This window comes from Akebia trifoliata, chromosome 3 (assembly GCF_017979445.1).
Source record: "Akebia trifoliata isolate Shusen 1 chromosome 3, ASM1797944v1, whole genome shotgun sequence".
In the NCBI taxonomy this organism is placed as follows: Eukaryota; Viridiplantae; Streptophyta; class Magnoliopsida; order Ranunculales; family Lardizabalaceae; genus Akebia; species Akebia trifoliata.
Genome location: NC_141377.1, coordinates 52,272,427 through 52,288,668, shown reverse-complemented (window position 1 = coordinate 52,288,668; position 16,242 = coordinate 52,272,427). Strand labels below are relative to the sequence as shown.

The 16,242-nt window shown below is 34.2% G+C and overlaps 1 protein-coding gene across 2 annotated transcripts; it reads left to right on the top strand.

Moving 5' to 3' along the window:
- The first annotated feature begins 12,404 nt into the window (after positions 1-12,404).
- On the top strand, positions 12,405-15,958 carry LOC147407869 (metal-nicotianamine transporter YSL3-like). 2 transcript variants are annotated; one of them, XM_086436635.1, is made up of 6 exons: positions 12,405-12,445; positions 13,470-13,566; positions 13,667-13,801; positions 13,895-14,084; positions 14,197-14,311; positions 14,801-15,958. In XM_086436635.1, exons 2-6 carry the CDS (start codon positions 13,559-13,561, stop codon positions 15,724-15,726), a joined length of 1,374 nt encoding a protein of 457 aa, XP_086292761.1. In that variant the 5' UTR covers positions 12,405-12,445; positions 13,470-13,558; the 3' UTR covers positions 15,727-15,958. The 2 variants fall into 2 exon arrangements, with proteins under 2 accessions (XP_086292761.1, XP_086292760.1); XM_086436634.1 differs by lacking the exons at positions 12,405-12,445; positions 13,470-13,566.
- Positions 15,959-16,242: the final 284 nt, after the last annotated feature.

The following is a 16,242-nucleotide window of genomic DNA, read 5'->3' as shown; positions in this document are numbered from 1 at the left end:
TTCCAAGATTTTATAGAAGGGATTAAGACAATATTCAAAATGATGGATTGAAGACAAAGTTAAATAGACTAAAATTAAATTTCTACATAGGTTGAAGTACTTTAGGGAAGGGAAGGGGGGACAACCAGGGGAGGAAATTGCCCCCATTGGCTCCTTTCTAGTTTTGCCTCCTTGGATTTGGGTGAGGTTGAGTGCTTTGAGAGTCGAATTGCGTTGCCCTTGCTAGTCGGGCCTCCGGTCCGGATAACCTGTCATCATAAAAAATTAAAAAATAATAATAATAACATATATATATATGATGAGCAAAAAATTATGCTACGGATCAAAACATAAGAACATTGGTAGTAAGAAAGAAAACTTGTGGATCCAATTTTCTGTCTCTTGATCATAATTGCATTTTTACATATAATGCATTTGAAACTCACACCCATTCAAGTGATCAAAGCTGACATATATAAGACTCAATCATATGCTCTAAAAAAATATGGGAACATCGAGAGCACCATTGTGGGATATACTTACTGGTGTTTATATCATTTAAGAGTATAGGCCCGTGTGGATATCAGACTTGTGGCCAAATATTAGGATAAAAACACTGGAATTCTCAATTGAAGACAAAATTTAGAGAGCTTCTATTACCACACCAACTTTTGCTAAGGCCACCCTTGATCAGATACACCTGATCAGATTTTATTTTTATAATTTTTGTGAAGAATGATATAAGTTATTTTAGCCAACTTAGGCCCGATTGGATATAAAGTTGGGCTAAAGTACAACCCACATCTTTAGGATTAGGTTAAGGCTCAATCAAGCCCGACCCGATTCAGGCCATTGACTACCACCATAGTTTAAAAATTGGGAAATTTACCAACTAATGGGCGAGAGATATCAAACGTACCAGGATAATACACGTATCAAAATAATTACCAAATCATATTTTTTACTGTTGTCGTAAACATTTTATTTTTTAAAATAGTATACTTTTAGGGTGATTTAGACATAGCTCCACACATGTTGTGAATATTTCAGATACATCTCTATGTTTTCAAACTGATGACATGCATCCCTTGACCCCAATCTTCTCCTAATGAAAACACCATAAAGTACCCTCACTTTCAATGTTTAGTTAAAAAACTTATTTATCTTTTATTTTTTATTTTTTTACCAAAATCTATCATCTTGGACCAACTAGCTAAAATATGTTACCCATTTTTTCAACTTTAAAACTTTATCTACTTAAACCTTCAAGCTTTAAGAACAAAATTTGATTTTTGGAGAAGTGGAATGACACAATGTAATTTTGGATATAAAAAAAAATAAGAGTTTTCATCAAGATTATGTTGAAAATAATGAATCGAAGATGACTGATTTTGGGAAGAGACAATGAAGAATTTTAATTAAGGTGAGGTTGAAAATGATAGATTAAATATAAGGAACTTGAAGATAACTGTTTGGGTAAAAAAACCAAGGTTTTTTTTTTAAGTTGATGAGATTGAAAATTGTGGATAAAATGATGAACTTTTAGATGAATAGTTTTGGGAAGAATAAACAAAGATTTTCGTTGAGGTTGAAAATCATGGATTGAAGATGGGAGCTTTGACAATGACTAGTTTGGAAAGAAAAAAATTTAGGGTTTTTGATCAAAGGTTGAAGATGCGGGCATTTAGGTAACAATGAAATTTTGGGTAGATCACACGACGTGCATAGGTGCATGCGTGGGATGCACATGACCACAGCTTTATTGATTCTTGTATGGAGAATTTTCTATTTTTTGTTATTTGGTTTGATAGGAATCTTGTTTCGAGAATAGTTAAAGAGAGTCCTTATGTGGGATAGGATTGTTTGAGAATAAAAAGTACAGTTTTTTTATTTATTAAAATTCAATAAGAAAATTATTTTATTTTTCTTTCAATTATGGTTGGTGTAGAAGGCTTCCTTACGAAGATGGAGTATTGCGTGTAATTTTGTTCTCTTCTTCCCTAATTGGATTATTAGAAAAATCAGGGATTAAGTCAGGTAAAAAAAATGATGGATTGAAGATGAAGTTGAATAGATATAATAAAAATAAATAAAAATTACTAAGAAGGTCAAAAAACTTGAAGATGATTGATTTTAGGAAGAAAAATCAAATGTTTTTAATTATAAGTTGAAGATGAATAATTTTTATATTAATCAATAAGAAAAGACTAAGGTCAAGACACTCATATCATCAATTAGAAAACATCTCAAATATTCATCCAAAACATAAGAATTTATCTTTAAATTATCATGCTTTTCTAAACACCCTTGCCGATGTGCAATTAGAGTAGGGGCAAAATCGAATTTTCACCTTATAGCCTTTTTTCCCTCTAGAAGATAACTTATTTATCAACATCACTTTCATCGATTTGTAAGTAGGTTGGAATGTCTTCTGTCACGGTGAATAAGATGATTTCAGGGCATGTATATTAGTTACCTTGCCATATAAAACTTTGGGAAAATTACTTAGGGACCTGGCGAGAAGGGGTTATTTCTTAATAATCCTTAAATTTTAAATGATAATTTTATAGTCTGTTTAATAAATAAATAAATAAATTCTTAATGTCAAGGTCAACATTTTTATTGTCAAACTCATTAATTTTTTATTTATTTTCGAGTTTACTAATTTTTAAATTGTCAAATTCAACTAAAAATGTCAAACTCAAAATTGTAAAATCCACCCATTTCCATTTTTTTCAACATTTTTCAAGTAAAATACATGGAAAAAATCGATTAAAAATTTTACATAACAACTTATCTAGATGATTTCAAATTAAAATAACCATCTTTAATCAATTTTCATCTAAAAATTTTAAAAAAAAAGTTCTAATTTTCTACATACATCTTTAGAATGCTTGAAAATAATTTTTTCTTCTTTTTCAAATCCTTTACGTTAGAATGGAGTCTCTTAAATTCAAATCGAATGTCAAAAATCTATTTTTTTAATATGAAATGATGAATTCAAAAGGTTAGGGCACATTTGATAATTCAAGCATGAGAATTGTGAGGAACGACGTTGAGGGACTAATTAAAAAGAAAAGTTTTACTAAATAAATTATTAAGAGAAACTCTAAAAATTAGAAATCAACTAGGAAGAAGACCATCCACCGGGGTCTTTCAAGTAATTTTCCCTAAAATTGTCGCTCTCATTATCGAATCAAATTGACTCATTGAAAATAATGAGTCTTATCCTCCTCTACTGGCCTAGAGTCTTTCACCTTTTTGTTTTTTGTTTTTATTTATTTATTATATTTTAAAGCTGAGCCTAGTTGATAGATACAGGCCTAATTGACATCACAATTGTCAGCTAGCAAAATATCTAGAAGCGCACGAACTACAACAATAAGTTGCCCATTGCTGCATTGAATCATGTTTTTCTTCGATCACAAAAGTCAAAGATCAAAACAAAGCTTTCAGATTGGTTGGTTGAATTGAATCATCATCTCTGAGGGGGGGCTATTTTTTTTAGCTTGTAATGTAATTCCTTTTTTGCAATTAGTGAGAACGTTATGTCTAACCTATCGATGAGTGCCACATGTACAATGATTAGCTGGGGTGTTGAATCTACCGAAAAAAGAAATTCCAGTGATGATAGGTATCAATTTAAAATTTTTTGATGTGATCTTGTGTGGGCCCAATCAAGTGATGTATACTTTCAAATATCAACAATCGTGTATTGGGCCCACCATGATCAATAAATGAAAATGTAGAAAAAATATGACTTAACTGGGGTCCACACAGCTTTGGACAAAAAAAAAAAAAAAAAAAGTAGATTGTCGAAGAAATTTAACCACTTGGGATTTAACCAACGAACGTCCACCACGTGTCAACACGACGAAACAACAAAACTCAGCTCTTACGACTCCACTTCTAACAACCGTAGGATCAGAACAAATGCTCTCCAATGTGGAAATATCAACGGCCAAGAGTAGAAACCAACGACCCACTATCAACGAATCCCAATCAAAACTGGTTTTTTTTTTAGACCACTCGTGAAAAGTCCCTTGATCCCATTTTTAAATAAAAGATAAAAAGCGAAAAAAATCTCAACTTTGATAGCTTATCCCTTGTGCAGCAGCCACACACACTCTAATCCACAACACATCTCAACTGTCTTATAAAATGATCGTAACCGTCTATAATACACTCATATCTCAATCCACAGTAACTCACGATCATGTGCTGTAGGGAGTTGAATAAACCCAATTTTGGGAAGACATATTTACCGAAATTTACCATTTGTATTCAATCATGAGCCGTGCTGGAGTAACATTGAAATTGACATCATTTCACACATTGTTGTGCACAGGTGCACAGGATCATAGATGTTTCTCACTCGTATCTCAATGAAAAGTCTTTATAGTTAAGTATACATCTACGTCAGCAATGTGTGTAAGGATGTCAATTTCAATGTTACTTCTGCATTTTCCTTCAATCCTTTTTTGTCAGCCGTACTAAATTGACTAAAAAAAAAAAAAAAGAAATACATTCAAAACATATTGACTGAAATTCACCGTGATGTGGTTAATACTCAGCCGTATTCAATCAATTTTGTCAAAAGCCCTGCAAATCGGACTCGAAAAAAATACAATGTGAATAGAATCATGGATTGTTTTCTCTTAGTATAAGTATTTGAGTGTCTTTCTTGAGTCAGCTTAATATTATTCTTTTGTCAAATTTTTTTATTGGTACAAGCCTTGCAACTTAAAATAACACTCTGTGTTGAGAACTAGGATTGGTAATGAGTCGGATAATACCCGTCTACTTGAGTCATCTGCCCCGAATAAATCAGATATGGGTTAGGTATTTCAATCAAATTAAGAATTCAGAGAATATTACTTGATACATGATTACCCAAAAGTTTTGTAGTATCAGGTATAAATATACGTCATACCCTACTTGTTTACCCAATGGTAAAATTATAATTTCATATTCTATATTTAAATATATGTAAATAATTAGGATTTTATTATATAATATTTATTATTAAAGTAAAACAAATATTTTAGACGAGGGGATAAAAATTTGGGTGATCCACTAAAAACTTGATTAAAATTTGGATGTGGGTATTACTTTAAAATTCGTGTAAGATGTTGGGTATGAGGGGGGGGGGTGTTTCAATTCAGATATGGAGTCAGTAGAGGTCTCACTCGACCCATTGCATCCTTATTGAGAACGGAATGTTGAGAATAATCGATTTTCCTCGAATCTAATGCTCATATCTCAACGGAAAAAAAAGGTATCTACGATTTTTTTCACACTCAAGTACACCCTCAATGCTACTTGAGTATTATTTCAAGTCACTTCAACACTTCTTACTTGTGTACGCTTGCAAGTCCATTCTTGTTGTTGATAAGATTGATTTTAAAAATATACTAGAGTTTGCATGCGTCTAAAGAACAAGCATCCTCTTTGCGATTAAAACGATAAAAAATATATATATGATAAAAGATGAGGGGGGATAAAAAAAAGATAGTAAAATTAGAGGATGTTATAAAAAAGGAGGAGGAAATGAAAGACAATAAAATTAAAGGAGGTGATGAAGAAAAATAAAAAATTTGGGGGTGTCTTGCAATTTTATTTCAAAAACTCCTTTTACTTTATAATGTTTGTTACTAAACAAACCTTACTTTATGAATCAGGCAAGCATGATTTCAAATCTTAGTAAGGGTCATTGGGCCCATATGGATTATCAAATTGCAATAAAAAACATCAACTTTTTAAATTTCATAGGAAAACTCATATTAAAAATAAAATATAAAATATTGAGTTTAATTGAAGGTGTTGAAAATGAATGGTTGCCAAACTCCCAAATTTAAAATTAAATTCAATTGTGAAAATTAACTTTTTTTTCGCAAAGTTATTAGAATTTTATTTCTTATAGCCATGTAGCATCAAGATGCCACAAATTGATGTGGTTTGGATCCACTCCAAGATATGTTAAGTAACAAATTAATCTGAACCCCAAGAGGGTAACCTATTGGCAACTTGAGCCTTGACATGCTTCTTAAGAAGGGTAGGTCAAGTGTTTGAAACCCCACAAAACAATAGATTCATTGGGGCCACCCCTTAGGGTCCATCGACCCTCAACTCAATTAATTGCTTGTAGGACTTTCTAAGGGGGTGGTGCGCGTGACCATGGGATTAATCTCATCCGAAGGGTAAGGTTAGCACAATAATCCGAAAAGAAAAATAACAAATTAATCACATCAATTTGAATTGAATTGTGATAATCTAACGTCCCCATTTGATATACGCCCCCATCACAAAACGTAGATTATTTGTCTCGGGACACACAAGAAAAAGATTTATAATTTTGCATATCCCGATGCCAATGATCTACAATTTTGTGATGGGGACAGAGGAGGCATATGTCAGAGAGGCGTCGAAAAATCATAGTCATTGGATTTTTATGACATAGATCCCGACCCAAGGTTTAGTCTTAACAAATTTTATAAGGTAAAGGTATGGTGGCTAACAAACTTTGTAAAATAAGGTTCCCACAAGTTTTATAAAAATGCAACAATTACCTACGTCGGGTATCTCTCTTTATATTATATAGTCATATATATATATATATATATATTGGCACGTGGCAGGTAAAGGGAATGTAGATAAAGTGGCAACCCAACACCTTTTAAGTTTTAACCCAGGTTTCCAACTCTTTTTCACTTTCTACTTCGAGACGCAAAATAGAATCTGAAACAATAGAGATCTCCTACTCCTGGTAGTTGGGTAGTTATACAACTTCTCGTCCCATTTTCATTTTACACTCCCCATGCAGTTACTACTTACTAGAGATCTCGCACTCCTGGTAGTTAGGTAGTTATAACACTCCCTATGCACTTACTATAGATCTTGTACTCCTGGTAGTTAGTAGTTATAACACTCCCTATGCATAACACTCCCTGTGTACTTAATAGAGATCTTGTACTCCTGGTAGTTACGTAGTTATACGACTTCTTGCCTAATTTTCATTTTACACTCCCTATTCACTTACTACTGAATTTTAGTACACCCAGAATGGCAGGCCTTGTGATTTCTAGCCATTAGATTGGCTCATAAGATCAATTGTACTTTATAGATTGAACGTTGGATGAAATTAACAAGTACGATGTTAATTACTTGATCAATAAAATCAATTTACAGACTCACCTACTCCTTTTTAGTTTTTACAATACATTGGATAGGTTGGGACAAAGAAAAAAATATGCATGATTAAATCGAGGAATTGGTGAATTGTTTAATTTGCGAGTTGTCACTCTTCTTTATCATGCCAGTGGTCGATCATGCTTTCTCTCCAAAGTTGTATGTTTTGAGTTGGGATTTCTTCCATCTATGCAATCATTAGAATTGGGAGTTAGTGATCTTCCATACTAAAGGGTGAGTGTCTATGGAATCAAACCCACGAGCAGATTTATCGAGGGGACACTTATCCCTACAAGAAATTTGAAACTATATAGGAATTATGAGCTATTGTAATATGTAGAAATTTGATATTTTATGGAGAATTCTTGGCTGATCATTATATGAACCATACTAGGTAGGGGTGTAACTTGTTCCGGTCCAAACCGATAGCGTTGGGGTGGTTTGGTTCGATTTAGAACAAGTTGTTATTCGATTCCGAGTTATGAAAATGGAGAACTAATCAATTTGGTTTGATTCTTGGATCAAGCTTGCATAGAACTAAACCAAACCCCAAAGTAATAAATATATATATATATATATATATATATTATATATATAGGACCGGTTCAGTAGCCCCTTATGGTGCCATGCATTTTTGTAAATTACTTTTGATGGGTTACAAGTTTTGGAATAGGCTATTTTTTGTGAGGATGATCTCTACGGTGAAGAGATCATCCTCACAAAAAATCAGCTCATTTTGAAACTTCTAACCCAAGTTTACAAGTTGAAGAATTGTGGACCATCCAATTTTTATAAATCACTTTTGATGGGGTTAGAAGTTTTGGAATAGGCTGATTTTTGGTAAGGATAATCTCCTCATCATAGAGATCATCCTCACAAAAAATCAGCTCATTCCAAAGCTTGTAACCCATGTATTGAAAAATGTGTGTTACCATGTGGGGCACTATAATGGGGCTGCTGAATGGCTCTCATATATATATGGGTCGGATTATTACGACCCCCTTTGCGACATACCATTTTATCTTATATGGGCAAAAATGTTTGGAATGAACTGATTTTTTGTGAGGATGATCTCTATGGTGAGTAGATCATCCTTGTCAAAAATCAGTTCATTATGAAACTTCTAGCCCCATGTTTACAAGTTGAAAAATTTTAGACCGTTCAATTTTTGTAAATCAATTTTGATGGGGTTAGAAGTTTTGGAATGGGATGATTTTTTGCCAGGATGATCCCCTCATCACAGAGATCATCCTCACAAAAAATCAGCCCATTCCAAAAATTTTGCTCATATAAGACAAAATGGTGTGTCGCAAAGGGGGTCGTAATAACGCCATCCTATATATATATGGAAATGTTCAACACGCTAAGCTTTACCCTACACTTTAACAAACATGTTTTGTCCTACATGGGTTAGAAGTTTTGGAATGAACTGATTTTTTATGAGGATGATCTCTATGATTAGAAGATCATCATCACCAAAAATTAACCCATTTCAAAATTTGTAGCCCCATGTTTACAAGTTGAAAAATTGTGGACCGTCCATTTTTTGTAAACCATTTTTTATGGGGTTAGAAGTTTTGGAATGGGCTGATTTTTGATGAGGATGATCTCCTCACCAAAAATCAACCTATTCCAAAACTTCTAACCCATGTAGGACAAAACACTTTTGTTAAAGTGTAGGGTAAAGCTTAGGGTGGCGAACATGACTCATATATATATATATAATATGGGAAATGTTTAGCACCAAATATTTTGGCAAAACATTTTTCAAAACATGAGTTAAAAGTTTTGGAATGGACTGATTTTTTGTGAGGATGATCTCCTCACCGAAGAGATCATCCTCACCAAAAATCAGCCCATTCCAAAACTTCTAACCCCATCAAAAATGGTTTACAAAAAGTAGACGGTCCACGATTTTTCAACTTGTAAACATAGGGCTAGAAGTTTTGGAATGGGCTGATTTTTTGTGAGGATGATCTCCTCACCGTAGAGATCATCCTTACCAAAAATCAGCCCATTCCCAAAATTCTAACCCATGTAAGACAAAAATGGTTGGCTAAAATGTTTGGTGCTGAATGGGACCCATATATATATATATATATATATATATATATATATATATCTCCTCCTCACCAAAAATCAGCCAATTCCAAAACTTCTAACCCCATTAAAAATGGTTTACAAAAAGTGGACGGTCCACGATTTTTCAACTTGTAAAAATGGACGTCCATTTTTTGTAAACCATTTTTTTTTTTTTTTTGTTAGAAGTTTTGGAATTGACTGATTTTCGGTGATGATCATCTCCTTACCATAGAGATCATCCTCACAAAAAATCAACCCATTCCAAAACTTCTAACCCATGTTTTGAAAAATGTTTTGCCAAAATGTTTGGTGTTGAACATTTCCCTATATATATAATAATTATTATTATGAATTATTTTAGGAGTCAAGACATAGATTAGTGATCTTTTATGAATAAACTAATGAATTTTTATGAATAGATTTGTCATTTATTATATGTAATTTTATGTTTGTTTTTTCATTAAAAAATATTATTTACAATTTATAGAATATTGGCAATCCGTAGAATCGAATCGATCCAAACTGACTTTAATTCAGTTTGGGTTGGTTTTGGTTCTTATGTAGTGGAATCGACCTATGTCGTTTCGATTCCAATTTGACCTCAAATCAAACTAAGTTGCACCCTTAATATTAGGATATTTATAGATATTACATCAACCGAAATATAGAAAATAGCCTAATATGGAGATACCAATTATCTATAATAATTCCTAATATAAAATATCTTAATAGATATTACTAAATATTTTATTCTCCATTACTACTTTCCTTTTGTGTTGAGATTCATCAATAATGATACAATGTCTCTCATGCATCATAATACGATGCATCTATCATCTTACACGATAGATAAAAAAATCCACCACTATTGTCCCTACAAAAATTTTCTCCCTCTTATTTGTCTATACAAAAGTTTATCCATACTTAATTGCTCTTATGTGGGGCAAAATCTTGATTCTATCCCTAATCAAGCTCATGTACTGAAACTTTTGGAATCGAGATTGGATAACTGAAATCACATTTGGTTGTGAAACTATTTTTGTTCTTGTACACATGTATTCTCTAGAATTGACTAAATTTTTAAAAATTGATTTCGAACTCAAGTGTAAGCAGAGATTGTTGGCTCGTGTAAAGATTACATTCGAGATCATTGAAATTTGTCTAGTTTTATATATATATCGAGATTTTATATGTTTGATCTAGATTTCATTGACTTTTTCTTCTCTCACACTAACAAATCTGATATTCAGGATTTAGATTTAGGAAAGGTAGGAAATGGATTAGCAAAACATTAAGGGATTCACAAGAAAGTAAAAAAAAAATGTGCCAAATGTCATGTAATGCTTTTAGAGTTGGATACAATTACCCAACTCCTGGAATACAGGATCTCAATCACCCCAAAAAAAGACATCGTTTCCTTGAAACAAAGAAAAATGCTGCACTGACTTCCTTTGACACTGCATTCAACACTTTACCAACGTGGCAGTGCAAAAAAAATGATTTTTAACTGGTATCTCGAAGAAAAGAAATCCATGATTACCAGTTTCACACTGTGTTGAATTAAGTTAGTGTAGCAAGACTCTAAAACAAAAACAACAAGCTCATAAATTTCCCACTGAAAATTAGCCATTTCGTCAACTTCTATGGTCGAAACTTTCCATTAATGTTTCAATCCTCTCTGGCTCTCTCTTGCTTCAAGAAAGTAAGTATCTTCTTTCGAGGAGTCGTGTTTACGCCACACGCCAACGCAGAAGACTTTTTAAAAGGAGGAATCGATCAATCCCGTCCAATCTTCATGCTTCACTCACCATCCATCGACAAATAATAAAAGATAAAGAGAGATGGATTGGTATTTGACAGAGCAGATTAAAGAAGAAAGAAAAAGAGTCAAATTAGACGGTTAATATCATTCGAAGCTCTTATAAATTTCTTGTGGAGTAATAATTGGCAGTATTTAATGTAGTACAACTCGTAAATTGTACTTCCCGCAGTACATGTGAAGGTCTCAAGTTGGATCTTTCCTCTTGTTAGATAAGTATTTTACTCTGTCTATAGTATTATATAGGATAGATTGTAGAGCTTAATTTGTATAGTGTGGAATATCAGATGAGTATATTTAAGAATTTCTGAGACACCCATTTGTGATTTTTCTGTGGGGGTTTTATTGACAATCTTGAAGAAGAGAAATACCCATTTGAGAATCTGTGTTTTTTCATGTTTTTTGTTTGGGGTTTGAATCTGTAGCTGAAAGAAGAAGAGGAAAGACCCATTTGAGGTTTTGTGAGATTTTGATTGATCTTTGGGGGCTCTGGTGAGTACATTTTAGAAGACAACAAAAACCCATTCGAGGATTTGAGAGTATTCTTGGAGGTTTGAACACACACCGATCAGAGGCTTTGTGGATTTTTCTCTGTTTTTCTATAACACCCAAGTAAGATTATATAGATAAAATCTTAAATTTTTTTTTTTTTTTTTTATCAATTTTTTTACTTACTTTGGAGTTTCCTCTGTTGAATGAAGAAAGAGAGATCGAAGACAACGACGTCGTGGACTATTGAATTGGGAGTTATGAGCATTGAAGAGAGCAAAGAAATTGAGAGAGCAGACTTGGAAGATCAAGTACAAGAACAGGAGGATTACTCAAAGAAAATTCCTCCATGGAAGGAACAGATCACTATAAGGGGACTTATTGCAAGTTTTTTTATTGGGGTCATTTACAGTGTGATTGTAATGAAGCTCAATCTCACAACTGGTCTCGTTCCCAATCTCAACGTCTCCGCTGCGCTTCTCGCATTCGTGTTCATCCGGTCGTGGACAAAGTTGCTTCGAAAGGCCGGAATTATCTCAACTCCATTCACTCGGCAAGAGAACACTGTAATTCAGACGTGCGCGGTAGCTTGTTATAGTATTGCTGTTGGAGGTTGGAAGATCTAATTCTTGTAAATTTTTCAGAAAAGTTTTTTTAATTTTATTTTGATCTTGGGGTTTTCTTATTTATCTTTATTATGTCTATTGGATTGTAGGTGGTTTTGGGTCTTATCTATTGGGATTGAATAAGAAGACATATGAACAAGTAGGGATTGATACAGAGGGGAACACTCCAGGGAGTTACAAGGAACCTGGGATTGGTTGGATGACTGGTTTTCTTTTTGTTACAAGTTTTGTTGGGCTTTTGGCTTTAGTTCCTCTTAGGAAGGTAACCTTTCTTACCCTTTTGTTATTCTTGTTGATTTGAATGTATAATGATTTGGAGATGGGTTAATCAGTTGTGGATTAGATTCTACTATTGGTCTGGATTGGTTATAATGGACATTTTATAGGCTTCTTGAATAGATATTGGTTTTATTTTCAAATGGTGCTTAGCCAGGGATTTAAATTGGCTTTCAAGTTGATTTAGTTTGGATCTAGTGATTTTAATGTTCTTCTTCAATTTGCAAAAAATTACCATGATAATTTTTCTGTAATTTTGCTGCAATTATCTTCTTGGTGGTGGTTTGTGTGATAGAAACGGAATAGCAAAGATAACACAATTGCACAAAACACAAGGATTTACGTGGTTTGGCAGCGTGCCTACGCCCACGGAACAGAACAAGAACAATCACTATTTTCTCATAAGTTTTACAGCCCTAGAGATCTCTATTTATAAAATCGAGAGTTACCAAAACATGTAAAATTCCCCAAAACAGAAACCCCTAAAAAATAGAAAACTAAGAAAATATTACATGATTGCCCCTTTTGTACCCCTTAAAAAAAATTGGACCTGGGGTTCTGCCCCCTTCAACCCCACCCACTGAGCAGTCAGCGAGACCCCCGGCAGGAGTGCTGCCCCCTGCACCCCTGCAGCTCTGCATAGTACAACAAGAATACAAGACATTTACACAACAGTTTGCTCATATAATTTGTTGTCGTTGTTGGGTTTATAAAGGGTTAATCAGCTGTGGATTAGATTATAGTAAACTAGATTGGTTATACTGATCATTCTATTGGGCTTCTTGAATGGTGATCGGTTTCATTTTTTATCAACCAAGGTAATTATTGGTTTTCAAGTTTATTTAGCTTGGATCTTGTGATCTGAATGTTCTACATCAATTTGCAAAGGTTATGGGTATAGATTTCTATTCTAGTGGTGTCTGATTTGTTCTAGATAACCATGGTAATATACTGTAATTTGATTACCTCCCTAGAGGTGGTTTGCTCATGGAATCTCTATTGTTACACAGATTATGATCATAGACTACAATTAACTTACCCAAGCGGCACCGCAACTGCAGTTCTCATAAATGGTTTCCACACACCTCGAGGAGATGAGATGGCCAAGTAAGTACTCCTTCTGGTTCTTATATTTCTTCTCTAATTCTTTATAATAATTGCTACTTGAATTTGGGTTGGGTCTTAATGATCTTGATCATTCTCGCAGGAAGCAAGTCCGTGGGTTTGCAAAGTTCTTTTCATTCAGTTTTCTTTGGGGTTTCTTCCAATGGTTTTACTCTGGAGGAGACCAATGTGGTTTCTCACAATTCCCAACTTTTGGGTTGAAAGCTTGGAAGCAAACGTCCGTATGGTTTTTTATTTTTTCCTTTTTTAAAATATTTCGCATTGATCGATCTTTTCATGAATGTTAACTCAAATTATTGGGTTTTTACAGATTTTACTTCGATTTCAGCATGACTTACATTGGAGCAGGGATGATTTGTTCCCATCTTGTGAACTTGTCTTTGCTTCTAGGGGCCGTGCTTTCATGGGGGATAATGTGGCCATTGATACACGGGCTTAAAGGAGATTGGTATCCCACAAATTTATCTGAAAGCAGTATGAAAAGTTTGACCGGATACAAGGTCTGTAAATGTGAAATAGATATTTCTTTTATATTTTGATATCCTTGTTCTATTATAATTTCTTGGTAACTTAGCAAAAACCATCATCTTCTCAATTGCTCGTGTTGAACAGGTCTTTATCTCCATTGCTCTTATCCTCGGAGATGGACTCTACAATTTTCTCAAGATATTGTTTTATACAACTAAAAGTATTCATGTCAGATTTAAAGTTAAGAACCTCAACAAAGGTAAACTAGCAAGTTTAGTATCATCTTAGAATGTTTCGGCCAAGACATTAATGAAGCATTGACCCCAAAACCTTGAGGCATTTGCTTCGGATTGTTGGATTATGATTCCAATTGTCAGAATCTAAATGTTTTAGAAAACCGAATTTAGAATCTAGAAATCATACACTTCTTTTGCCATCCCTGTTTCTATAGTTGTTATTAAGAAATATTCTATATCTAATCGCACGAAAGTCGCATTAGTCCAAAACAAAAAAAATGCAAGAAACAGATTCTAGAATTTGAAAGAACGGGTCCTGCACCATTTGTGATTTTATCTGATTACTGATTTTAATTATCTGGTGCAACTCTGGACTCTAGAGTCAGATTATGGCCAAGGATCGAATTCTAGAATCCAAACAAAAAATGCTCCCTAAATTTTCAAAATGTCTTGGAATGTTTTGGTTGAGACAGTCTCGATGGTTCAAGATTAACATGTTTTCTTTTCTGCAGTGGCTGACGATCAGAATTATCCTTTAGACGAACTTCATCGAAATGAGCTGTTCATGAAAGAAAGCATTCCAATGTGGCTTGCATGTATTGGATACGCCCTCTTCTCCATAGTTTCCATCATTGTGATCCCACTCATGTTTCCTCAGCTGAAATGGTACTATGTTGTCGTAGCCTACACTCTAGCCCCGTCTCTAGGCTTCTGCAATGCTTATGGAGCAGGTTTAACTGACATGAACATGGCATATAACTATGGGAAAGTAGCCCTCTTTGTGCTTGCCGCTTTAACTGGGAAAGACAATGGTGTGGTTGCGGGGCTTGTCGGATGTGGCTTGATTAAATCCATCGTTTCAATCTCCTCCGATCTAATGCACGACTTCAAGTCTGCCCATTTAACTCTAACTTCTCCTCGCTCAATGCTATTGAGCCAAGCTGTTGGGACGGCCATGGGTTGCGTGGTAGCTCCTTTCACCTTCTTTTTATTCTACAAGGCGTTCGACATAGGAAACCCAAATGGAGAATTCAAGGCCCCGTATGCTATAATCTACCGAAACATGGCAATTTTGGGTGTCGAAGGCTTCTCTGCCCTGCCCCATCATTGTTTGCAGCTTTGTTATGGCTTCTTCTCTTTTGCGGTTGCGGCAAACTTGCTGAGGGATGTCTCCCCACCAAAGATCGGTAAATGGGTACCTCTGCCCATGGCTATGGCAGTGCCCTTCCTAGTTGGTGCCAACTTTGCAATTGACATGTGTATTGGGAGCTTGGTTGTATTTGTGTGGCACAAACTCAACAAGAAGAAGGCTAATTTGATGATTCCAGCGGTTGCTTCGGGTTTAATATGTGGGGATGGGTTGTGGATCCTCCCTTCGTCGATTCTTGCTTTGGCTAAGGTTAATCCTCCCATATGCATGAGATTCTTGGCTACATAGAATGAAAGTTTTCTCAAAAGAAAACTAAAGAATAACAAGGCTTTATATCGGAAATAATATTGCAGCATTGTAATTAAATAAATCTTATTAAAATCGATGTAGTATTGATTCCGGAGGAGCTCAGGTGGAAGAAAGGAATGGTTTTTGATGGATATAGGAACAATTCGATTTTGTAATAGACATAAAGCGGAGAATTGTTTTATGATCAATGATTCAGATAGCCATTGTCTAATTTTCATTTGTTTAGCTTGAATCATCCAAATTATGTTAGACTTTTGTCTAACTTTTATGACTAAAATTTTACTTGGAAAAAAAAAAAAAAAAACCAAAAGAAAGAATGAGGAATGCCAGGAACACAAAAAAGGGTAAACGATTTACTGTTTTTCCTATTCGTCTCCTGAAATTTTTATTAACAAAATGGAGTATCTGAAAGAAAAAAAATAGACGCTTGAGATTTGATCAAGAGAAGACTTATGACCTTTCATCTTTGCTTATAATTTGTCAACACTAGTGGTC

Bases quoted from the DNA above. Each gene is read 5' to 3' on its own strand.
- LOC147407869 (XM_086436635.1), top strand. The intron at 13,802-13,894 runs GTCCGTATGGTT...GGGTTTTTACAG, and splicing joins TTGAAAGCTTGGAAGCAAAC to ATTTTACTTCGATTTCAGCA. The intron at 14,312-14,800 runs GTAAACTAGCAA...TCTTTTCTGCAG, and splicing joins AGTTAAGAACCTCAACAAAG to TGGCTGACGATCAGAATTAT.